The 24,678-nt window shown below is 42.9% G+C and overlaps 1 protein-coding gene across 1 annotated transcript in view; it reads left to right on the forward strand.

Moving 5' to 3' along the window:
- The first annotated feature begins 1,577 nt into the window (after positions 1–1,577).
- The window catches only part of PAH (phenylalanine hydroxylase), a 38,584-nt gene continuing 15,483 nt past the window's right edge, over positions 1,578–24,678 (forward strand). The window contains exons 1-4 of the mRNA XM_032688726.1: positions 1,578–1,712; positions 5,618–5,725; positions 16,026–16,209; positions 22,702–22,790. Coding sequence (XP_032544617.1) covers positions 1,671–1,712; positions 5,618–5,725; positions 16,026–16,209; positions 22,702–22,790 — 423 coding nt within the window. The 5' untranslated portion in view covers positions 1,578–1,670. The remainder of the gene's footprint in view (positions 1,713–5,617; positions 5,726–16,025; positions 16,210–22,701; positions 22,791–24,678) is intronic.

The following is a 24,678-nucleotide window of genomic DNA, read 5'->3' on the forward strand; positions in this document are numbered from 1 at the left end:
AAATATGGGCTACTGTAGTGAATTTATTGGCTGAGTAGTTAAAACCCAGTAGTTTTATACTGCTGGCAATTACTGAGGATAATCTCCCTTTCCCCTCCTGCTCCATCTTTCCTTGTCCCCTGCTGCTCCCACAATGCCAACAGGGCCCAGTGTGTTATATGTGCTTCACATTTGGCTCTCTACCCTGACCTGCCAGCCCATACCATAGGCTTGTTGATCATTTCAGAAATTAACTTTCTACCCCTAAATGCAACTTCAGGATGTAAAAAGAAGCAGCTTTCCTGAAAAATGTAGATATTTACATCCAAAGAACTGAGTTACTTCAGATGCATGTTATACAGTTGATAGTTTCAGTAAAATGGATTCTGACCCCACTGTCATGGGGTTCAACATGAGTTTGGACTAAGATCCCTGCAAATGGCTCTGCTCAGTTTCCCTACTGCAACACTGATTGGATTTAGCAGTTATTGGATTTTGTAAGTACTAACAATTCACAGTAAGTCTTTTTTAGTGTTCACCAATCCGAGTTTATGCTGGTGCATGCAGTAGAACTTCCCTCAAGGCTAAAATTACTCTGAAGAGAATTTACCTTCATTACAAAAATATAGCAAGATTACCTGCCTTGACATAGTTTGTTAGACTTGATCTTCCCAAATGGCAAAATAGATACTTGCCCAGCTACTTAATTTTTCCACCTACTCTCCCATACTGGGGTACCACTTTCCAGTATTCCCTTTACACCTTTGATGACTCTTTCTAAACCAAATCTGGGCTCTTTCATATCAGTACTTTACTAACATTTTCTGAAATAATTTATGTCCCACACCCTGTCTCCCTTGTTGCTTTCCATGGCTTATGCTACATATAAGAGTACATACATCTTCTACATCCTGCTGCCCTAGAGCTCTGACCTAGTCTTTCCTTTTCCTTTTCTTCCTTTACCTTCTTCCCTTTCTCCATGTTCAGGCTCATATTCCCAGTGTGAGGTTCATGCATCTAAATCCTATCTCATGCTTCCCTTACATTGGCTATCTCTTTCCAGTGTCTAATGAGTGATGTCTTCTGCTCTCTGACCTCCTGGAAGCACTCCAAAAAGCCCCATTAAAGGACAAATCCCTCAGCTGCTGTGCTGCGGCAGAGCCTAACGTGCCTGGCATTTGACATCCAATGAATAGATCCTGGAGAACATCTGATGTCTGTTCAAGCAGAGAGACATCCAATGGGAAACCCACCTGAGGCTGAACACACACGCTGCAGTGGGAATGGATGGGCTGAACCGAAAACGATGTGTTGAAGTGAAGAAATGAAAACAGCTGATGTTGATCAGCAGAAGGAAGACTGTTAATTCAGAGCATGCTGCTCGTCCACGTTGGGTGCAGATAGAAACAATATGCTGGAGAGCCGCTGTGCGCAGGCGTGGGACTCACAAGGGGTGGCCGCGTGGAGCGGCTTGTTTGTGTGCCGGGGGTGGGTGGGGTGGGTGTGCAGGGAGAACGCCCCCTTGGCATGTTGTCCAGGGGAGGGAGCTGGGGGAGGGGAGGGATGGCTTTGCCTTGCTTGCTCCACTTTTAATACCTTTGCACAGAGTTCTGTCCGCTGCAGTTAGGTCAGAAAGCTTCACCTGCTGCAGTGAAGGGGCCTCCCAGTGTGGGCATCGCTGCCTCTGCAACATGGACTCACAGCACTGCAAAATGAATGGTGACCCTTTCCAGGTGGGTGATGGGGTCTGTGTGCCTGCTTTTTGCAGAGGGGTGCCTGTCTGCCTCAATCCTGTTTGCAAATCTTGTCCCCCACTCTCTGAGAGCCAGTTTGACACAAGATGGGAGGAATCGACATGGATTCTTTTGATGCTTTGTGGTGTCTGGTTGCCACTGTGCTCTCTTTGGGCAGCCCCCATCCTTGTCTGTTGTTAATTGTGCTCACAAAAGTGCAGTAAGAATGCAAATAGACATTGCAGCAGTATCCTTGCATACATGGCAAAGAGAAGAAGAAGCAGAAAAGACCAGCAGTTATTAGAAGTCTTAAACCTGCGTGATGAAAGAAAGCTGTCTTCTTCTGTTAAAGAAAAACAGATGAAGTTATGTGTCTTCTAGTGGAGCTATTTGTTAAATTTTGGGACTCTGATGTTCCCCTTTTTAATGTTTACTGACTGACTTTGAACCTTTTGCTTTGGGAAGTTCAGGAAAGTCCTGAAGCCCATGCCCTTCGATTACCGGAGCTAATGTTACTGCAGGGACAAGTGACATAACCTGAGGCCAGCATGGTTAATTATTAGGACCAAATTCAGCATGTGTGTGTCCTATGCAATGCTCCTAAAGCCAGAGAAAAGCTGTATGAGATGTGCAAAAAAGGGCTTCAATTTATACAAACCTTTTTAAGAACTGCCAAGGAAGCCTGTTTTTCTACTGCTTTGTGTGCTGAGGCTGAACTCCCACAACAATTCTATAGGGTCTCACCTTGCTACTTATCCAAGTTGTGTAATTGCTTGGTCCCAACAACATCTGTGGGAGATCAGCATTTAAATGCCTTAAGAAACCTGACTTGGAAAATAGTTCCATTTTCACAAGTAACTTAGAAATATTATTTCATTTGAAATTATTTTTCACTTTTTTTCCCCTAGAATTTTGTATATCTAGTAAGTCTGGACTTTACAACACAGAGGTTAAAAATTTTGTGTCCCTGAAATTGCAAGAAAAACTTTCTCTGGATTTAGCAGTGTTGGAATTCACTCTGAAGGGTTTTATCTAAACATCTCATAAATGGATTAGAAGACTGACGAGATTACGTTGTTGAGCTCCAATACTGTCACAGGTGTCAGAACAGCAATGTCAATCTATGTGCAGAGTGGTTAACTAAAATGAAGATATGCATGGTGCTCAGGTAAGCCTGTCCTTACATCTACACATCACTTATCTTTGTGGTTGTACTGGGTCCAGGAATGGTTGTTCATGCTCATCAAATGATTCTTATTTTACTGGAATAAAAAAGGATCTAGAAGAAAATTAGAGCTTAATTTATTCCATTCTACATTTGTATATGTGTTGTTTGATATTGTCCTCAGTGTGTATTGATGGACATTGCCTCTATATGTATTGATAAGAACTGGGTAGCAGGAAAACAATCATTTCAGTCTTCTTTCCCTTTGAAATTAAAGCAAAGAAAGCCTGTCTGTGGGCAGAACTCAGGCGTGAAATGATGCTTGTAAAAGACCTTCCAGTGAACTGAGTGCATATGGGGGAGAAGTTAAGCAAGTATGATGCTGTTTACAGCATTGGTGCCCACTCTCACTGCGGTGTGTCTTTCTTTTAAGCACCAATATAAATCAATTTACAAGAGTGGGAAAATAACTTGGGATGGATTGAAAGCGGCTGATCTCAACACATGAAGACTAGTGACCAATGAGTTTTTTAAGGCATTTTTGTGTAATCTTATCATATAAAGAGATCAATTATCATCAGAATTACCTTGCAGGACTTAAACCTTGCATTATATCCCCTGCAAGTATCCAAACCACAAATTCTTCATTTGTCATGCAGATTCAAGTCAATCTGTCGTATGAGTTGGTCCTCACAGCATGACTTGGCAAGAGTACTTTAAATATATAACTGCATGTCTTTTAAAACAGTTTCATTTCAGACCATGAAAACCAAATTCTCAATCCATCGGGCAGACACTAGTGTAGCGCAGTTTTGGCTTTGCTGCGTGAAAACAGAAGGACAAAGCAATGCACTGACAGTATTTAAAATTACAGTTTTGGTTACATTATCATAAAATTTCTGTACTACAGACATTTGTTTTGACTTTTACCAGACTCCTGTCATTGTTTTCCCTTGTGGTTGCTTGAGGTGTAAATGGGTTTCATTAGGCAGCTGACACACCACTTCCAGTTGCTTTTCCTTTTGGTCCTCACCATGTAAGAGCTGGGCTGGTTCCCTGGCTGGGTGAGGACCCAGGAGACACAGAGATGCTGTGGTAAGTGTCACAGCTGAACAGATGGAAATCTTCTTTCCGGTGCGTAAGGCCAGTACTTCTACTATAGTTCCCAATAGAAGTTCCCCATAAAGGTAAAAAACATTTGAAAAACCTTTGCAGCCTCTGGAAATACAGCCAGATAGAAAAATGTGTTGCCAGTCTCTGGAAACAAAATCTCAGGTTAGCAGCAGCCTTGGAGGCAGCCTTGGAGACAGCCTGAAGAATCAGCAATTATGTACTTTACAAAAGAAGGCAGTTCTCCATAGCTCTGGAAATGTAGTCCCACCAAGAACTTGATGTCTTCAGGGCAACTGAATTTGCTTATTAATTTGTCTTCTACAAAGGCTATTTTTTCTGAGGACAATATTTGGGAATTGAGACTCTTTACACTCTGATTTATATGTTCAATTAAGCAATAGTTATAACGAGGACAGGCTCTGACTGAAAATACGGATCTTCATAAAGTAAAATTAATTGGGTACCTTGAATCAAGTTTTGGCCCAGGCCTTGTTACACCAGGACCCATCTGTGTTGCAGATGTCTGGTGTGATCTTTGAAATACCAATCAGGGGCAATTTGCCCAAGGCCAGTAGAAGTTAAAAATAAATGAAACAAACCAGCAAATAAGACATTAATGTGACTCCCAAAAGTTTGTGATGGTTGTGCATCAAATTTACTCTGACATCAGAAAAATTAATTGATTCTTGAAATCTCAGCAGGCCATGTCAAATACCCAGATAGTTTTGAAAATCTGGCTCCCCTCTAGGATTCAGTTTTCTATTTCTTAAGTGATGAAATAACTCTTCCCTACTTAACAGGGCTTTTGTGAAAAGAAACACATGTACTGAGGCATGCAAAGACATTCTAGTAATGAGAACCATGAAAATAGTTAAAATAAACATTCTTCTTTCTTGAGAACACTGGAAATTGCCTTTTGTAATTCGCAGAGCAGAAAATCAATAAGAGAAAGAGAACAAACATAAATGAAAACACATCTTGACTTAACTGAGTCTTTACTGACTGTGGGATTTAGGGAAGATTTAAATGTTTGTTCCAATATTTATTCCTTTTTTGTTTCTTTTACTTTCTTTGTTTGATGTCATTATCTTGTTTTTAAATCACCTTCTATATACCTCTTGTGCATATGTCCTCTCCCCTGGGGATACCTGGAAGGTACAAGGAGAAATGAAATGAATCATAGATCATGGTCTGCACCTCTGCACAGAGCTTGTCTACATTGCTCCACTTAATCCTGAGTGTTAATGAAAAGAAAGCCTGAGGGAAGGACTTTCCACTGTAGCCGAAACCGAAGTGCAGTAATGTTTCCTGTCATCCCTGAGCTTGATATACCTGACAGATGAAGCCAGGCAGAGATGATATTGGGTTCTTTTCATGTCCTTTTTAACTGCCTTGCTCCCACAAGGACCCAAGTTTGAGAGAAGGGATTTGTGTCTCTACCATCGTGAATCGGAGCAGCCTCAGAGCTGCTCTACTTCTGGCACCAAAGGCACCTTGATTCCCACTGAAAGCTATTGTATATCCTCTTTACATTGCTGATGCAGTGCCAAAAGGAAATGGAGAAAAGTAAAACTGACTCCCAGTGTAAATCTTTCTTGTTTGCGTGTTTTCTTTTCTGTCCTTTCAGGAATCTATGTACATTGAAGAGTCCCAAAATAAAAATGGTGTGATTTCTTTGATCTTCTCTCTGAAAGAAGAAGTCGGGGCATTGGCTAAAGTCCTGCGCACATTTGAGGTAAATATTTTCCTTCAGGAAACCTGACTAGGTCTTTACAATTTTGTATTACAGTAACATTTTTTCAGGGTATTTGAGATCACGTTTGTTATTCTATTTCATTACCATGCAGCAGCATACATTTCTTTTCTGGGCTTAAAATCCCTTAAAGTCTTGGAGCAGAAGTAGCCTTTCTAAGTTAAAATTTGATTTCAAACTTCTAAATTAAAACCTCTACCTTTGACATGAGAGTGGAAAAAATATTCCACTGTAATTGCTTGAGTAAGAGGTAGGAGTGAATTGGCCGCGACCTAAGATTGACTTATAATCAAATAATTTGCCTTATAATTTATAAGGCAAATATAATATGCATGTGAGCCATGTGACTCACACTACATGTTGCATGAAGCATTTCTACTGGGGGCAGCTACTGTCCCCCTGGCTCTTGTCCACCTCAGTAAATCCGATATAAATAAACCCACCATCTCCCACCTGTGAGAAGTACCTGTACTTCTACAGAGTCAGTAGAGGGTACCTGCAAAATAGCATCAAAATTACAGTACTTTGTTTACACCAAAGAGATTTAACTTTTACTGACTGATTTGGAAGCTTTTGGGGAAACAAGGAGCCATTTACCTTTCAGGACATTGTGTGCCTATTTGTTCTTGTAGAAATATTTCCCAGATGTCACGAATGCTGTTTAAAAAGCACGAAATCCCTGCAATTCCGATGGTTGTGTTGCAACACACACAGCTGTGTACTCTGTGCTCCCAAACAAATACACTGTTATATTGGTTCTGTGGCTTTTTTTTTTTTTTAGATCCTCATATAATACTGGTACCTGAAAACAGCAATTTCTCTAGAACACTATAAGAATGTGTGGCTTGCTTATTTTCCATTCGTAAATTGAATTTACTAGGAAATTAAAGATTTGTGTGTTATTGGTAAAAAGGAAAAATAATTATGAGTAATAGGACATATTTGATTCATTAGGATGAAAGGAAATTCATGCCACTGACAGCAGAGCTAGTGTAAATCTGTGAATTGACCACTGTAATACAGTCCTGTAAAATGTCTGTATGTCAATGATGTGCATGTCTGTAAGTGAATTAAGAGACTGTTGATATTTGCTTATTTAATGCATTACTGTCTAATAACAAAATTACTGTCAACTCTAAAGAAAAATCTGTAGGAGAGCTAGTATAAAAAAGAGAGAAGTAGGCAGTTCTTGGATGTGACTTTTCTTGCCCCAAAGCAGATACCTAAACTAGACTGTGAGTCATGTTTTTTCTCAGTGACCCTGATGGCAACTGAGGAGTTGGGACTCGGCTAAAGGTGTCTGCATTGTTGGCTGGGTGGTTTTCCATCCCAGTGAAGCTAACTCTTTCTGTGCTAACTTTTAGTCTCCTCTAGCACCAAGGGTTGACAAGAGACCTGTACATATGTGCTCTTGTATCAGTTTTACATGCTGTTGACAATGTAGTGGAGAAGTGGATATGTGGCTGGAACAAAGGGATTTAATGGTGCAAGCCTGACCTGCCACTTCAGCTCCTCAGGGCTATTGTTAGTGAATTCCTGTTGTGTAAACCAGAGCGGCCCTTGGGCTGTTCTAACTCAGTTCAAAGAACCTCACCCTCTGCACAGTGGTGCAAGACATACACATGCACAGGGTAACCTCCACCCTTTTCTACCTGGGCCATAACTGTGGTGCCTCAGAGACACAGACTTTGTGCTCATTGACATCCTCAGCAGAGACAGGGAAAGTTGTAACATGCAGATGAAGAGTGGGAACAAGAAGGAAGAGCTTGAGAGAATTTTTTCTTCTTGTACTCCTTCACTGCTTTAATAACATCAATTGTGAGATGCTATGGGAATTCAGACTCTCTGTTGGTGGGCTCCTCTGAGCAGGGAGATACCTAGCCCTGTCCCCAGGTTTCTGTCACCAGCTTATTTGCTGGCCTGAGGAAATGCAGTGGGTTTGTCCCAGGGGGACATCACAGGGAGAAGATGTGAGGATGGCTGCTGTCTGTCATTGCTTCATGCAACCACATGAAGTAGGCAACAAGGAAAACAAAAAAGCCACAAAATATGATCAGGCTGTTCCCTGGAGCAGATGTGGCTCTGCAACTGTTGACCCCCATAGAGGGGGTTCACACCTTGTGCAGATGCTGGTGCCAATGACCATGTGTGGCATGTTCAGAGACCCTCTGTTCCTTGCTGGGGCTGGGAGCTGCCCAGAATGCTGAGGTCTCTCTGGGCACTCATTCATAGGAAGGCAGGCAGAGAGCACAGCTCAACTCTCTCCTTCTCCCAGCTCAGATTTGAGAGCGATTGAGACAGTGCCTCCAGCACTGGCTTTGAGAACTTTGCCTCTTCTTGAACCAATCTATAAAACTACCCGGGGACATAAAGGGGGGAGAAGGTGGGTTGAGTGAGCTGTAAATATGAAAGACTTGAAAATAAACCCTCTCTCATGGGGAAGGAAGCATGGAAGCAAGATCCAGACTGAGATACAGGGAATTGAGGGGATACCTAAGAAAGGAGAAATCTTGAGGTGCCATCAGCACATGGACTGCCTTTCTGAAAAGGTGGTGTCTATGTGGACCTGGAGAGGTTCATCTTCTCCTTGGTTTAAGAGCTGAAGAAAAGAATTCTGTTATTCTTGGTGGACTGTCCAGTCACTCTTGAGTCCCTTCTTGAGATGCAGAAGCAGTTTTTCACTCCCAGGTTCACATCCTGCCCATGTTCTACTCCTGTGTTGTGGTGAAATTTGGCCAGATTTTAGCTCCTGTCACAGCTTGTTCTACACAGGCAGCAAGAGCCCAAAGGAGCTGTGGTGTGCTCTAGCCTCAGTGTGCCCCTAGATATCATGAGGTCCAGGACTGCTCGCTCATCAAGCATCACAACTGTTTCCCAGTCCAGATGTAATCTGGATTTATCCAAAAGTCACATCACCCAGGGAAGGAAATAGTGTCCAAACACAGACCAGATGAACTGGATAAGCCCCCATTGTGGAGGCAAGGTTGAACTGAAGGTAGGGGAGACTCATTCATAAAGGGCAAGGCCAATGGCTACAGAGTGCTCATGGCACAGAATTGTGTCCTTTAACTGAGACACCAAGTTTAAGAGAATATCAATGTGTTTTGTGGAAACAGTAATATTTGTCCTACTGAAATGTCCCTCAGGTTTTCTCATGCAGTTGACAGAGTATTGCTCACTCTCACATATGACTTTTGCTCAAAGACCCAAACTCTAGTTTTCTGTTCAAGTCCCAGTTGCACACAAGTATGTGGCTACAGTGACAACTGTTGTTTTTCCTATGTAGGTTGAAGACTTTTTTTTCCTGAGGAATCTCCTCTGTATACTCAGCTCCTTATGTCTGCTGTCTGAATGCCCAAAATGTACTTGATTGTTTCTACTTTTTTCTCATGTTTGTTCTCAATTCATATTCTCTTTCACACATTTCAGAGTTAGGTCAATGCACAATGTCCAAAAAGGGCAAACAGTCTGCATAGAAGAAAGACAGTCACATATTTAAAGAAAGACTATATGCTGAAAGCATTTCTGTCTCTAAAAGCAAACACAGACTCTGTCTATGGAAGAGTTTAACAACCATTTTGAGCAGGCGGGGAGTCCTTTCCCAGTCTGACACGCTAACAAAAACCAGTACTTGGGAAGACCCCTCCAAACACAAGACCTCAGCAGGCACCTAAGCTTTTCTGACCCCTGGTTCTTGCCCATTCCCTGGTTTGCAAATCCTTGCCTGACTGCATGAATCTGTTCCTCCCAGACTGCTCTGTGGCACTGCTGACAGTACAGTCTCTGCAGTCTCTTCACCTTTCCTGTGGAAAGACGTGTCTGCAGGACCAGACTCTGACATGTGCTGTAACATAATAGCAGCTCAATCATGCCCTGCAATAAGCAGATTTTTAAAACTGAATCCACTTTGCTTCCACGCTAGATGCTCTGTTTCTATACTGGGATGTGGCAAACATTCACTTTTTGCTTATCAAACCCAATTATTTTGCACTTGAAAAACCTATTTGTTCATAATATTTATCTGTTCCAGCATGCATACAGCTTCCTTATGGGCTCTGCTGGGGCAACACCTGAGTCCTCATTACAGGCTTGAACGTGGCTGTCAAGACAGCATTAACCCACCAGCAGGGTGTTTACAACAACATATTTTAATAGGACCTGCTATACACTGAGGTACTCTTTGGTGCAGCCATGTGCTGTTTATTTGTGTCATGCTGTTACAGAAGATGATAGCTAGGCAGCCTTGAATAAATACCTTAGCCTGAAACAGAACATCACACATAAATAATATATCATGCTTAAAATAAGGAAGACAGAATAACCATTGTGAATTTATGTTTCTTTTTTGATTCACATCAAAAACTTATGGAGTAAAAGTGAAGGTCAAGAAAAGACAGAAATCTTCCACGTTTCTTGTTGAAACTGAAAAAGCAAACCTGATCATTTTGGGTTAACCCTTGGTAGAAATGCTTTTTTCTCTGTAGTGATAAAAGCCTATTGAAATCAAGATCACTTTTTCCATTCCGAAAGAAAAAAAAGTGAAGAAAAAAAAAGTTGTTCTTCCTAAAATTGGCTTTTCCATTGTTAAATTCATCATTAAAAATATCAGAAATAGGCTTTTCCATATGTAAAAAGGATTACTTTCAGTCTTATCTGCAGATTTTCCACATGAATTTGTGAATACATTAATCTTCTCTTAAGTTCTTTTTCTGATGGAAAAAGTAGCAGGAGATCATCAGCTGTATTAAGTGGCAAACATTGGACTACAGTACAAGTTTGCTCAACTCATTCTCAGAAAGGAGCCTTCTATCTTTTCTTCACTGATGGGACCTTCTCAAATACAGAGCAGGATTCCAGTAGAAGGTCCAGCCATCCGTGGTTAGGGCTCTAGCTCAAAAGCAGCCCCATTGATTTGCACAAAGTACTCCTGCTCCCAGAGTAAGTTACTGTTTCACGGGAGTAAGAGTGCTCCATGGCAGGACAGGATGGGAATAACAGGCTGGACTAAATGAGACTGCACTTCAAGAGCCAGCAGAGATGACTCTGCTCTTTTTCTGTTTAGGAACTTCACTAAACAGAAAGTCCAAAGTGACTGTTATCTCTTTGTCTCTTGGGAAGGTATTACCTCTGCAGTGGTTTGGGTTGTTTCCAAATCAGGGGAGGAGAGCAGTCACTTTGGCCAGAGGGTGTGTTAGAAGTGTCTACAATGATAGGTGAACAGGCCAGGCATGCCCCTACCACGAGACCTGTTTTTTCATTATATTGTACATATGCACAGCTACGATCATTTTATTACACTGCTCCAAAGGCTGGTCCTCAGTCTTATCTCTCCTCTTCCTAGGGGCAGGAGAGCAGGACTTCTTGATCTAGCAAACCAACGTGAGTTTAAAGAGAGGAGTACCCTCTTGGTAGGTGCATGTGCAGTGCCACATATTTTTGGTTTGTCCTGCTCCATGTGTTCAGCTAGATTGTGCTGAAAGCCTCATACCAAACTTCAGGGTTGGAACAGAAGTGCTAAGTGATGGACACCAGGGGCTGCTCTGGGGCCAGCTGCCTTCTGGAGGTGTTTGCTGGCAGGGATCTGCTCTGGGTCACTGCCTCCACAAGCTTGGAAGGAAGACCCTAGCAGATGTGAAGAATACGGAGAAGTGCTGTCTTCATCTGAGAAGCAGCCCCTTGGGCAGTAAAGCTGAACCAGATGGTTGCCTTTGGCTTCACTTTGGGAATCCATGGCTGAAGGCATCACTATAACTTCCTAAAGTTCCCTGATCTCCTGTGAAAATTAGGCACTGAGCTTCTACTTGTGCTTCTGAAAGTGTCCTCCTCCAGAAAACCCTGAACTACCCCATGGCAAGGATTAAAAGAATGTCACCTTTTTTTTGGTACCAGAAAGTACCAGCAAGTCCTTGTTTTGGGAAATTTCACCCAAATTCTCACTGAATGTTGATTAGTGGCACCACAGTGTTGTCAACAGTTCTTCATCTGGTAACAACATGGGGTCTCCTGATGAAACCAAACTTAATTAATGGCAACAGTCATGAAAACAAGCTACAGCTGGACTTAACAGCTGTATTTAGTTTTAGAACCATGTACAGGAGCATTTAGTAATGCATAAACAGAAGGACATATAAATGGCACGGAAATTAGTAGCCCATTACTTTCCCAAAGAGGATCCATCCCTACTGGAAGCTTTCCCAAGTAGCTATGAAAATGCAACTTTCCTTTTCCAATGACCTGGTCATTAAACTCTCTGGGGGTGTGACTAAATTCTCTCATGAAGTGGCCTCTGCAAGACTGCCTATGTAGTGTAACACCAGGCTGGTTTCATCCTGCTGGTGTGGGGCAGCTGCAGTGTGGAAGATGCTCAGGATGGCATTACTGAAATAACTGGGGGAAGGGGCTGGAGCTGCTTCACAGCCTCTGAGAGGGAACCAAGGCTGAGATGCAGCACTGTGAGGTAAGGCAGGCATAGGCAATCTCCCCCCTGCATCCATCATTGTCCATGTTGTAATTTGATTTCTGTATCACTGTCCCCTTCTAACTTGCTTAGAACTAAGTTCTAACTTGATTTTTGAGCTCTGAGAACGTGTCTTGAGACTTCTTTCTATAATCTCAATCCATAGGCTCATGTGACTCCTACCAGCTCTAAAATAGGAAAGGCAGAAGAGACCAGTGTTACCTAGTTCAGATGTGAACCCAACCTTAAACATATGACATCCCAGATCTTCCAAAACCAGTTAGGTTAGGAATTAGGTTCCAGCAGGAAAAAATAGCTCAGAAAACTGTAAGAACTTTTATTAACTGACTTTCTCAGGTAGCCATTTATCTCCAGAAGCTGGAGCTTTAAATAAAGCATCAACTACTGTGAGAAACCTGACGCAATTGCAAGATTTGCCAATATCAAGGATACAAAAAAGTTCTGAACAATGTGAAATTATGAAGATTAAACACTAGATGGAGTAGTTGGACTAGAATGAAACTGAGATTTGTAAAACAACTCTAGTAACAGAGTCACTGTAAATATTTTGAAATCAAGGGCTTAGTAGCAAGGCACAGCATATGAGAACACATTTCTCCAGGAGTGCCAGTTCAGGGAGTTGGATGTACGCTGCCAAATTCTTGCTCTGAAAACAGTCACCAGAAGGGTTCTCCCTTCGGCTTCTTCTGTTGTGAGGTCCTGAAGTCTTGGCAAAAAGAGGTAACAGGTTGGCTCTGCACATTGTTGAGTGGCAGATATCCCTCAAATAAATAGCAAAGCATCTTGACACTCTACATGAAGATGTCCTGCTTATCTCAGGCGTAAGAAAGGAGGTCACTCTCTCCATGAGCTACTTCCTACCTGTCTTCCTTTTCCCCCCTTTTTCCCACTGTCTTAGGTTGTGGTCATAGTTTGAGAGACATTAGTGGTTCTGCTGCTACAAGCATACCTTGTGCCCTCCCTGCAGCTTATCTCTTCATTCCCAATCTATGCATCATTCCCTTAATTTTGTGGTCACTGCTGCCTGTGCAACTGCTCACTGAGCCAAATTGGAGAGCTGGTAGAGAGGAAAAGTCATCTGGTCAAAAAAAAAAAAAAGATACAGGTATCTTCAGTCTGGAGAAGAGAAGGTGCTGGGGTGAACTTATTGTGGCCTTTCAGTACTTAAAGGGGGCCTATAAGAAAGATGGGGACAGACCATTTAGCAAGGCCTTTTGTGACATGATATAGAATAAAACTTTAAACTAAAAGAGAGTAGATTCAGACTAGACATAAGGAAGACACTTTTTACCATGAGGAGGGTGAGACACCAGTATGGTTTGCCCAGAGAGGTGGTGGCTGCCTCATCCCTGGAAAGATTCAAGGCCAGCTTGAATAGGGCTCTGAGCAATCTGATGTAGCTGAAGATGTCCTTGCTCATTGCAGAGGGGTTGGACTAGATGGCCTTTAAATGTCCCTTCCAACCCAAACTATTCTATGGGTCTGTGATTCTATGATCTCTCAAACAGCTCTGCTGTCTCTGGGGGAGGGATGTTGAGGCAGGGATGAACAATTGTGGGTGGAGGAGGGAAGCAGGGAATAACACTCACTGAAGAGGGGTCCATGTTATCACAGCTCTGCAAGATGTAGAAAGCCCAGTCAGAGCTTAGGACCCCATTTCCCTGTGAATCTACACAGAGACAGAATACAACACCCCTACACACCATTGCAAAGTGAAAGTAAAGCAACACCTCAGTGTGCCTGCGATGAGCCTTTGGCAGGTGGAGGTTTTGCAACCACTCTCCACCTTTCTGAGTGTCTGTGCAGAGCAGCTAAATGCCCCAAGCTCCAGGTGCCAGACCATGCCGACACGCAGTGCTCCACACATCATGGCCATGGCGGAGGGGCCAGCAGCCCCCTGCGCCTGCTCTCTGTCAGAAACTCCCAGTGCCTCACCAAGCAGAGGGTACAATGTGCAGTCTGTTTGTGAAATGGGGCTTTGGAGGCCTAAAACAAATTGTCCTCGGGGCCACGGACAGTGGCAGCCATTCTCCCTCCCAGGCAGCCCCTTGAGGAGGGATCCACCCCCATCATCTCTCTAGGGCAGCGGTTGGTGAATGCGTTTTTGACCTTTTCAACTTATTGTATTGGTATCTAGCCAAACAATTTAAGTTCATCTGTAGTGTGCAATGCTCAGAAACAGAGGAATGACATGCATGTTTCCTACCAAGGAATAAACTGCCTTTTGTGGTGGAGTAAATGAGGCCTTTTCCGCTGATGGCCAGATGCCCTCCTGTGCTGTGCAAGCACTGAGAGGAGCAAAGAAAACCTTAAAGGATTTGAAAGGCTCAAAAAGAGGGTCATAGAGATAAAAAAGGTTCCCTCTTTCTTCCTTGTAGGTCACAAGTAGATCCTCACAGTGTTACTTCAGGGATGAAATCCTGACCTCTCTGCAGCAGGGGGTTGACATTGACACCACCAGGGCCATCACTTCACCCCATGTAGTTTGGGGTGTTCTTTAGCTTGAAAGAAGCAAAACAAAAGCTTCTCCAGGGCTGCTTAGCACCATGTGTCACCTCTTCTGACTCTTCTGTGGTAATGATTCTATGATTCTGTGATCTTCAGGCCCAGATTTCCTCCAGGGATATGTATATTCCTCTCGGGGGACAGAAGCCCAGGCCTGACCCTGTCATTCCGCGTCTTCAGCTTCAGTGTGAGACTGACAGGATGGTTGGTTGGCAAAGTCAGTGCCCACTGAAACCCGTTTAAAAGGTTTTTCTCAAAAAAAAAAAGTGCAATATTTTCATATTCAAATTACGATGCTCAGGAAAACATTTGAGTTCAGCTAAACTGATGTAGATTGTCCCACACTTTTGCTTAAGTGACTGGAAAAGTAGGATTTTTAGCTACTTATTGCTCACACAGCAGCATAGTGGCGTGTCTGAGGTTGGGTTCCCACTGTCTATAGTCATCAAGACTATACTTGCCAATGAACTCTTTCTTCAGAGCTGGAGGACACTACTGATGGTCAGACAGAATTCCAATTTCCAAGCTAAAGAAAATATTTTCTGTGATTAGATCCTGGAGCAGTACCAGAGATACTGAGGAGTCTCAGAACTTGACTGGACACAGCCCTGAGCAATCTGCTCTAGCAGAACCTGCCTGAGCAATCTGTAGGACTAGCTGATCTCCAGAGGTCCCATCCAACCTCAGCAACTCTGTGATTCGGTGACTTAAAACACCCATGTTTTTATTTGCACAAATGTCTGCTGTCTTTTTTTTTTGGTGCAGATCCATGTTTCCCATTGGATCCCTGCCCAACAGCTGCTCACAGCCCTGGAAATTGTGCAGGTGGCTTTGCAGGTGACTGTGCAGTGGTTTGGCAGAAGCTCATCTCACAGGGTGCACAGCTGCTTGCCTTTTCTTTCAAGATGCTCATAAATACAGCATTTAGTTTCTCATGAGAGGGTACTCTACAGGTGGAATGCCTGCTTCCTGTGTTGATCCTTGGGAAATGTCCTTGTCGACACAGACCAGACAAGGTACTGGAGTCACCATTTACAATACAAAGCCTGTTTACAACTTGTATCCTGCTTCCACCTTCTTCTAACCTTTATGAGGGAGAATCCCACATAGTTTTCATTCTTCCTTTTTGTCTCTCTCTCTGTTGTGAAAATCTTCAGTTCAGTAGCCCCAAAAGGTGTCTACTTTTGAATTATTTGGATTGCAGAGTATGGTTTGTTGACTGACACATGTGTTTATCTAGCCTTTGTGTCATATTCCTTCTCCCAAATCCTGTGGTAATAAAATTTCTTTTTCTCATAGGAAAAAGGTATAAACTTGACCCATATTGAGTCCCGACCTTCCCGTCTCAACAAAGATGAGTATGAGTTCTTCATTAACTTAGAAGGCAAGAATATCCCAGCACTGGATAAGATCATCAAGTCCTTGAGAAGTGATATTGGAGCAACAGTCCATGAGCTTTCACGAACAAAGAAGAAGGACACTGGTAAGGATACACTGACAAGGTTAACGCTGACAAGGAATATTTGTGTCACATACTGAAATTACTTATTTTTCCCATAGTAAAGGAGATCCTCTTGGATCTTTGTGGCTACATTTCCCTGTCTCTGCCTATTTTGCCTATGCTGCAAGCTTTTTCATCTGGAGATTTTCTGTCAGTGCAAACTGCCATGCTTCATCTTTTGCCATGCTTCTGACTAGGTCTCCTGGGAAACTAAGGAGACTCTGCCACCCACTTTAGTGTGAGCAGGACTAACTCTCTATTACGGTAACAAATCCCAGGGAGGTCAGTTGCAATTCTGCTCTTGGAGGGAAATAAGGAAAATTTTGTGAGTTGTTCATGCTCCTAATTCTCAGAGATTTGCTAGAGTTGAGGCTGCCTGGTAAGGTGGTGGCTGCCCGGCAGCTAGTCCGAGACATACTTAAATGCCTCCTCAGATAACAGATGTGATTTTAATAGGATTTCAGACTTTAAATACTTTGGGTCTGGATCTTCCTCTTCCTTCCTAGGAACAACATGAAAGGACTTTAATACCTTCATGAGATCAGTGCTGGTAATCCTTTTACCACTTCCTTTGTGTCCTAGCCATGACATTACATTTGAAGATGAAAAAGAAGAAGTCAGATACTCTTTGGAGTCAATTCTCTCCATTCATGAGATGAAGGGACAAAAGGTTGATTAGGTGATTTATGATCACGTCAAATCAAAGAGGTTCACTTTTGGGAGCTTTTTAATTTCCAGAAGAAAGCTACAGGACCTAGCAGGGCTTAACATTACTTTTATTTTTCTAGTTATTATGAAGAAGTAAATAATAAACCTTATTAAATAATGAAGTTGTGTATAAGCATAGGCCAGAGTCAGATGGAGATACAGCTCTAAATATCATCCAAGAAAGTCTTGTGTGTGTAAATTCTGACCTCACAGAAATCAAAACTCCTGTGGTCAGCTGTAGGATTAGGATTTCACTGCATATTACTGAGTTGATCAAAGGGTTTTTTGAGTTAGATTATCCTGTCAGTGCTTCAGAAAGGGACTTTATCCCCTTCTGTCTGAGAGGATAACTTGTGTTTGTTAGTTTCTGTAATTCAGAAACAGTATAAAGTGGGAGCAATTTATTGCTGAGGAGACAGAGGAAGATTGATATTTCTTTTTGCCCTTTCCCTTTTTTTTCAGTTTCAACTCCTCTCATGAGTAGTAAGGGTCCAGTCAAACTGAAATCCCCAAAGAACCGTATTTTGAAAGGTCAAACTAGCCCTGCTTAGGGGATGAACTGTGGGTGGCAAATTCTGGGCTGAGGCAGCTACAAGGGCAGACTGAGATCAGAACAGCCCAAACTGTAGGAAGTGTGGTAAGATGCTGTCCTTTATCAGTGATGACATTAACAAATAACAGGCCTTGTGGTGCCTTTTAGGCCAGCTTGCCTTTCAAATGTGTCCTCCTGGCAAATCTGGTCATAGTCCACGGATATGCTTATGTGAAATCATATTCCCAAAACATAGAACGGGAACAGTATGCTCCCAGGGAGCAAAATCTCAGAAATATGGTTTATGGGGATATTGCCACACTCCTCTCAGTGGGCAGGTAAAGGCTGGGAATATTTTCTTCTGGAGGCAGTCTGGGATCCCATGGGACTGATTCTTCTACTGCTGCCTAAAGACGCTCTCATTCTTTCCCTGCTAAGTATTCATTTTTCTCATACTCATGATTTGAGAAAGAAAAACCCTATTTTGCTGTTTCCTGTAGGAAGCACACAGTACCATTTTTGGGGCACTGCTTTGTGGACACTCAGAGGAAATTTCTGTATTCTACCCCTTCTGTATAGTTCAGTGTTAAACACGTGTGTGTGCTTTATTGGGCAAGAGATAAACGAATGGCTTTTTCCTTTTTCTTTTTCTTTCTATTTTTTTTTTTTTTGGTCACTTTAACTGCTTTTAGGTTTATTTTTCTTTAAACTAAATGCAAAGTATAATCAACATATTCAAATAGTCACAAATACCAGATTTGGATCAACAGTGTAACTTTAGCTGAGAGCAGGCCAGCAAAATGCTCTAAATCCAAACGTAGCTTTAGAGTTTCAGATGAGAAGGGTTGGCAGTTCCTGGGCCAAAAGCCCTTTCTACAGATGGAAAGATTTGTTGTGCAAACACAGTGCATCTCTTCATGGCTCTTTTTGGAAACAAGCTGGCTATCTGCAGTCCACTTGGAGCCCATGAATAAAAAAAATTAAATATTATTCTGTTGCAGCATTAGGGAAATGTAGACAATTTATTGCATTTCTAAGACAAGCTGGGAGCTGAGGTTCTGTAGGGGCCTTGTTTGCTAAACCCCGAGGCTGGCTAAAGCATCTGAGACTGTTTAAAAATGGGCTAAACCTGGGCCTTGAACTGCTATAAATTGCATAGACCTGTCTTTGACCCTCCTCACAATGGTCCAAATGGAGGAGTTCTGCAGAAGTCCTCTCTGCCCCTGCTTTGCTGCCTCTCATATAAATGGCTTATTAGCATTCTGCTAAGCATTTGACCCCACGATAATTTGGTCACCACTTGGGTGTCCAGCATGGTCCCATAAATGCTGCCGTTTCACTTACAGACAAATCAATATTTATTACTGATCAGCCCACGTTTGCTCCTCAGACCTTCACAGAGACCCAGTGTTGCAACAGCTTGCCCTGGCAATTCATTAATCTCTGTGCAGACAGACAGTGAGTCTGGCAAATGGGCTGGAGGAGGATGTTGCAAACAAAATATGGGATAGAATCAGCCAGGGGGTAATTTGATTTGATCTTTTAAATAGTTTCTGGGAGGGCTAGGGACATCTCCTGGCACTCCACAGCTAGACAGAAGACCCAGTAGCCCTTTTGCACCCTGGTCCCTGATACAAGGGCTGTATGGACTTGATGCTGTGTTTGCATCAAGTCTGTGCTCAGAATCTTTGATTTCCATAAGAGCTGAGAAGGCTCAGGACTTTTCAGGACCCAATTTAACATCAGTTATACCGGTGCATGTAGCACTAAACATCCTTGGGATTTCCCTTTCACAATCTGCCACTTTCAGCCAGCTCTGCAAGCTCAGAGCTGCTTTCTTTTAGCTACTGCTGATGTTTGGGTAGACAGGATCAGTAGATTTCCGCCCTGTAGGAGCTGCACGACAAGAAGATAAGGTGTTGCTCCTGCATAGGTGAAAAACAAGTCGCCCATCTCCATACCCAGAACTGATACCAAATCAACCTGGAGTCAGTTTTTTGTAGTTTATTGTAAGCTCCACACAAAGTACTTTGGCAATCTTGAGAAAAAAGTGCATTTAATGAAAGTAAGCCACTATTTTACATCCATTTGAAGTTTCAATGATTCAAACCCTACCCCTGAGACCTTTCTGATTCAGGCCAGCAAAACCCTGCAGACATCACTGCCAAAATCCACCGCAGACTTCAGCCTCCGCCAATTTGTCTACACAGCTTGGACCCTTCAGTTCATGGTGTGTCCCTGAGAAGAGTGGTTATTCACTCTAACACTGACAAATCCTTTACTGTGGGAGTGCCAGGCAGCTTTTTTCCCAGTGCCTAATCTAAAAACATTTACCAGTGTGCCTCAGCCCAAGCTGATAGTGGAGAGTCTGAAGCACAGTGGAGCGAGTCCCCCACCATCACACAAAGCTCAGGGATAGAGCCAGGAGATAAACCCACATAAAAACCAGGCTCAGGAAGGCTACCTGTGCTCACCCTACACATGGTGTAAGTAGTGACCCCTCTCTAGGGATCAAACACACCTTTTTCTACTCCCCCGACTAGTTTAACTCAAGGGGTTGGAGGTGCAGGAAAGTTTCTAACGACAAGGCGAGAGAGTATTTCTTGAGCGACTAAGAGAACTAGCGGTACATCCAGCAGCAAAGAAACGTATGTGGGGAAGATCTTCCTGAGTCTGCTGCTGCCATCTAGTGACTTGTTCAGGTCTAGTTTTTAGGGTAAAGCAGAAGGGTGCATCTTGGAGAGAGTGGACCAAATCCCACTTCTGCTGAGCGGGAGAAGGAAAACACAGCTGGAGCACCGCTGAGCACCATGACGGGTCTCCGCAGCCCGGGGAGCTCAGGAATCTTCCTGGCCAGCAGCCACCAGCTGCCTGTTTTCCATGGCCTGCCTGAAACAAATATGAAGGCTCCCAGGTGGGAGTGCTCATGGAGCCAGGCTGGCCCTGGGACAGTAGGTGAGGGACAGTGGGCACTCTGCATGGGGCTGAGCCAAAGTGTGACCTGTAAATGCTGTTGCTGCTCCGGTGCCTCTGTGCAGGTGACTTGTAGAAACTCAGTGCCACAAGTGCCCTCCACACTGTTGGGCTCAGCAGAAATCACGACTGAATAGTCCTGGAGACAGAGAGATCCTCTTATCCCATAGGTGGTCCGTCAGGCCTGGGATGAGCCCCATCAGCAAGTCACTGATGGGAAGTCCCATCAGCAAGTCCCCATCAGCAGGGAACTGATTCAGCAGTAGCTGGCTGGGGATCGAGTTCACTTGGCACAACATACCAAATAAGATGGGGAGGTATCTTGAGTGACAGTGCTCCCAGCTAAGCAAAGAGCCACAGAAGGGAATGAGCTGTTTTCCAAGCTCTGGCTGAGCAAGCAAGGCCTATTTGTGCAAGAAAGTCACTAAATTAATTGCAAAAATTTTATTGATAGTCTGCCCCTTGTCTTGGATCAGAGGATCTTTGGGTCATGTTAGACTTTAAATATGTGTTGCTGACTTGTACTCAGTGTGGGGAGCATGTGGGACATGATTCCATGGCCTGAGCATGGTGTACATCCTCAGATGGAGGTCTTGTGCCCTTTCCACAGAAAAAATAGAACTGGAAATGGTGCAGAGGGAAGTGATGAGAGTGCATGAGATAGCCCATGGTTTCTGTGCCTAAAATACACAGGAAAAGCCAGGAAAATGGAGAGTAGATGGAGGATCTGACAGAGAGATATAAATTCCTAGGTGGCCTGGAAAAGGTGAATGACAACAAATACTGCTTATATGCAGGATATTAACAACACATGAAATAATCAAGTTTAAAAAAACCAGGGTAGTAATTTTTAATGTCACATGTAAAGAAATAATAGATATAAGTGCTGCAGAGTTTCCTGGAGACAGATGTGTATCTGGGCTCAAAGAACAACTAATTGTATTTGTGAGAAGTTCATCACAGTCTATTAAATTCAGGCTTGACAACTGACTCTGACTTGGACAGAAGGAAAGGGAAAAGATGCAGGCAGCTCGGATCAGAGGGCCGAAAATGTAAGAATGAGGCAACAGAAGGGAGACCCAAGCAAGCTGAACACAGCAGAGCTGGCAGCTCCCAAGATATGCCCAGTCGCCAGTGCTACCTAGTAGTGATACTACTGATGCACTTCCCAAAGCAATGCCTGGGCAAGGGCCCACAGTTACTGTGCTTCCTCCACTGAGCTCTCCTGCCTCAGCATTGCAGAGGGATGGGGTGGCCAGGCCCAGTGGTGACCTGGCTTAATATGCAACTGGATCATCTTGGAGGAGAAGGAAGAGAAGGCTGCAGCCTGGTAGAACCACCGCACATGTGGTGGGCCTCTTTCTCTCAAGGGGATATGTGTCAGGAGTCTACCTAGACCACTGGGTGAATGCACTCCTGGCTCTGGGAAGGAGGTTGGACCTGGGATAACTGCTCTATGTACCTAAGAGATGCAAAGAGCCTTTCAGTGTTGCAATTGCCATGAAAACATTTGACTTCCTCTTTTCTCTGTCTCAACAGGCCACATCTGAAAATCCTTGTGATTCTTCTTTGTCCTTCACCTTATGTTCTTATTTAAGGGGAGGGTCCCATGGACATTGCATGCCGTGTAGTCAATGTGGTCCCTTTCCACATTCTGGCTGTGCCACAGGCAGCATGTATAGTGTATGAGTTACAAGGCAATAGAAGACAGACCAACAATGTTAATCAAGTGAATGCATTATTGTATAATGACTGTAGTAATACAGTGCTGATTTGGAGTATTACAGTGCCATTTATCATTTTATTTCAGAATCCTTGTTCAAGAGAGGTCACCACATGGGTCTTAGAAAGAGATTTTTAGAGCATCAAATAATTCTGTACCCCTGTTGTGGGGTTTCTTGTTGTTCCTTTGAAAGGGGGAAAAATTCTAGCTATTGTGAAAAATTCGTACATTTTGGTAAGCCAAGAGACCAGAAGTAATAAACAGAAAATCATAAACATTACAAACCATCTCTGCACCAAGGGTTAGATACTCTTGATGTTCTGTATTCTTCCAACAGTGCAAAACAGCCACAAGTTCAAGACAACTTGCACAGTTTGTTCTTACTTTCTACTAAAGGAAAAAGGATTGCTGCCCAAAGAATTTAGCCCCTTGCATATATTTCTTTATGTTTATGGTGAATAAATAGAAAGATCAGAAGATAGTCCCAAACCAAATTACAAAGAAGCATACCAGTCTCTATTTTGTTTTTGTTTTTCAGTGCCATGGTTCCCAAGAAGCATCCAGGAGCTGGACAGGTTTGCCAATCAGATCCTAAGCTATGGAGCAGAACTGGATGCTGATCATCCTGTAAGAGCTTTATTTTTTTAAGCTTTTTTCCTAGTTACTGGGACAGATATCTCTCTCATTTACATTTGTTCTGCTTTAGTACAGATCTAGTAGACTGTGTCTCACATGGTACAGGACAAGGGTGGTACCACATTTCTAAGGTTAGAATTAACCTAATCCCTGGTTATGCTTTAATTGAGCAAATACCAGGAGACCCTAAAAGTCATCAGTGGTCATCAGAGCACAGGGCCACCAGAAGGGTACATCTAGTTTTCCCAGATGAGTCTGGTGTGGTCACTTCAGACTCATTTTGTGTATCACTAACAAGAAAAATTTAAGAAGCAAGGTATCATAGCCCAGAGATGGGAAGACTGGTTTTTCATCCTTGATTACATACACATGATTTAGCTTAGTGTCTTCTTATGCGGTTGTTAAATCTGATGTGGTACTTGTATAGTGAGACACAACAAAAGAAAAGGTTCTTGGTTCAAAACGTTTGTGGTTTAAATGGTAGCATCGGAAAGTTTTGTTCATTGACTTAGCTGATAAAAAAATTTGTTTTGTGGTTTTTCAGTTTTTTCAGATACAAGAATATTTTCTGCCTCTATTCCCTCTCCAAGCAAATAACAACTTGTTTTCATTGTCAAAACACACTGACTTCCATGCAGTGCACCAGAAATTGCTGCTATTAGTTTAATTGAGATAGGGTGATTATAAATAAATTACATGCAGCGCAACAAAAATTGCTGCTATTAGTTTTATTGAGATGGAGTAATTAGTCATTCACTACCTATTGCTTAATTCAAGATGTGTTATGTACCATGTACAATGATTCATGATGTTCAGTGTGGTCATATAAAAGGCAGAATGAAAGGATGTACACTGAGCCAATGGCCCCCTTGTGTGTCATGTGGGAATAGACCAAGACTGTATTTGAAAAAAGAAAAATATATTAAAAGGAATGAAGCATCTTTCCTCCAGTTCCTAGAATTCGTTGGTGAGCACTCCTGCCTTAAAAAAGAAATCCAGCTACTGGGGTAAATAGGTGTGACAGTCCACAGAGTGCAGGAGAGAAATTAAAGAAGCCTGTGTTTTTAGTAGTTAAAGTGATATATGATATTTAATCACAGTGATCTCTATGAAAGGTTAATCTTGGCCATTGGCTGCCTCTTTTTGATTCACGCTGAGATTTACACTCTGCTTCAGCCGTCTCCTGTACTTGGTTGTGTTTCATGGCCTCTCAGTCCAGTTGTGCTGTTCCCCACTAAGAGACTCATTTATGAACGACCATGGTGCCCAGTGAGCTGTTCCCATTTGCCCTGTGGAAGTGCATCCTAACGTGAAAGGATGTTTCTATACTCCGAGTGCTAAAGGCATTCCTAGCACTGAGGAACTTTTAGTCTAAAAAAGCAGGCACACTGGGGTAGGAAAATGGTTATCCTAGATGAAGATTTAGAGGTTTTATTTCTTATCCTTGGTTTTATTGGTAATTAGTTGCAAAGGTCAAGCTCCCAACCACGAGGTCTATTAGACATTCTTTGTAGTCATCAATTCCCTTCGAATGATTGAATTTGAAGTACAAATAGGGCTTTTTGGCCTGCTAAGTGCCTACTGTTCCTCTAGCAGTTTGAAAATGAGCACTTTTAAGTGTGGTTCATGCTGAAAATCTGCCTAAAAATCTGATTGAGTTGATGAATGTGTTTCTAGTGTGTTTTGATTCTGCTCCTCTGGAGAAGCCCAGCTGTGCCAGGAACAGCAACAAGCTTCAAGAGAAACCAGAAGGGCATGGTTATCCAAGTGCTGTTAATTCTGTGTAATGCTCTTGCTGGGAGCGCCTTGTTGTTGCTGTAAAGGAGCATGTTTCCCTATTTTGTAGCAAGCAGAAATGGGAAAATGAAAGGACCTGTGG

Source organism: Chiroxiphia lanceolata, chromosome 5, assembly GCF_009829145.1.
Source record: "Chiroxiphia lanceolata isolate bChiLan1 chromosome 5, bChiLan1.pri, whole genome shotgun sequence".
NCBI lineage: Eukaryota > Metazoa > Chordata > Aves > Passeriformes > Pipridae > Chiroxiphia > Chiroxiphia lanceolata.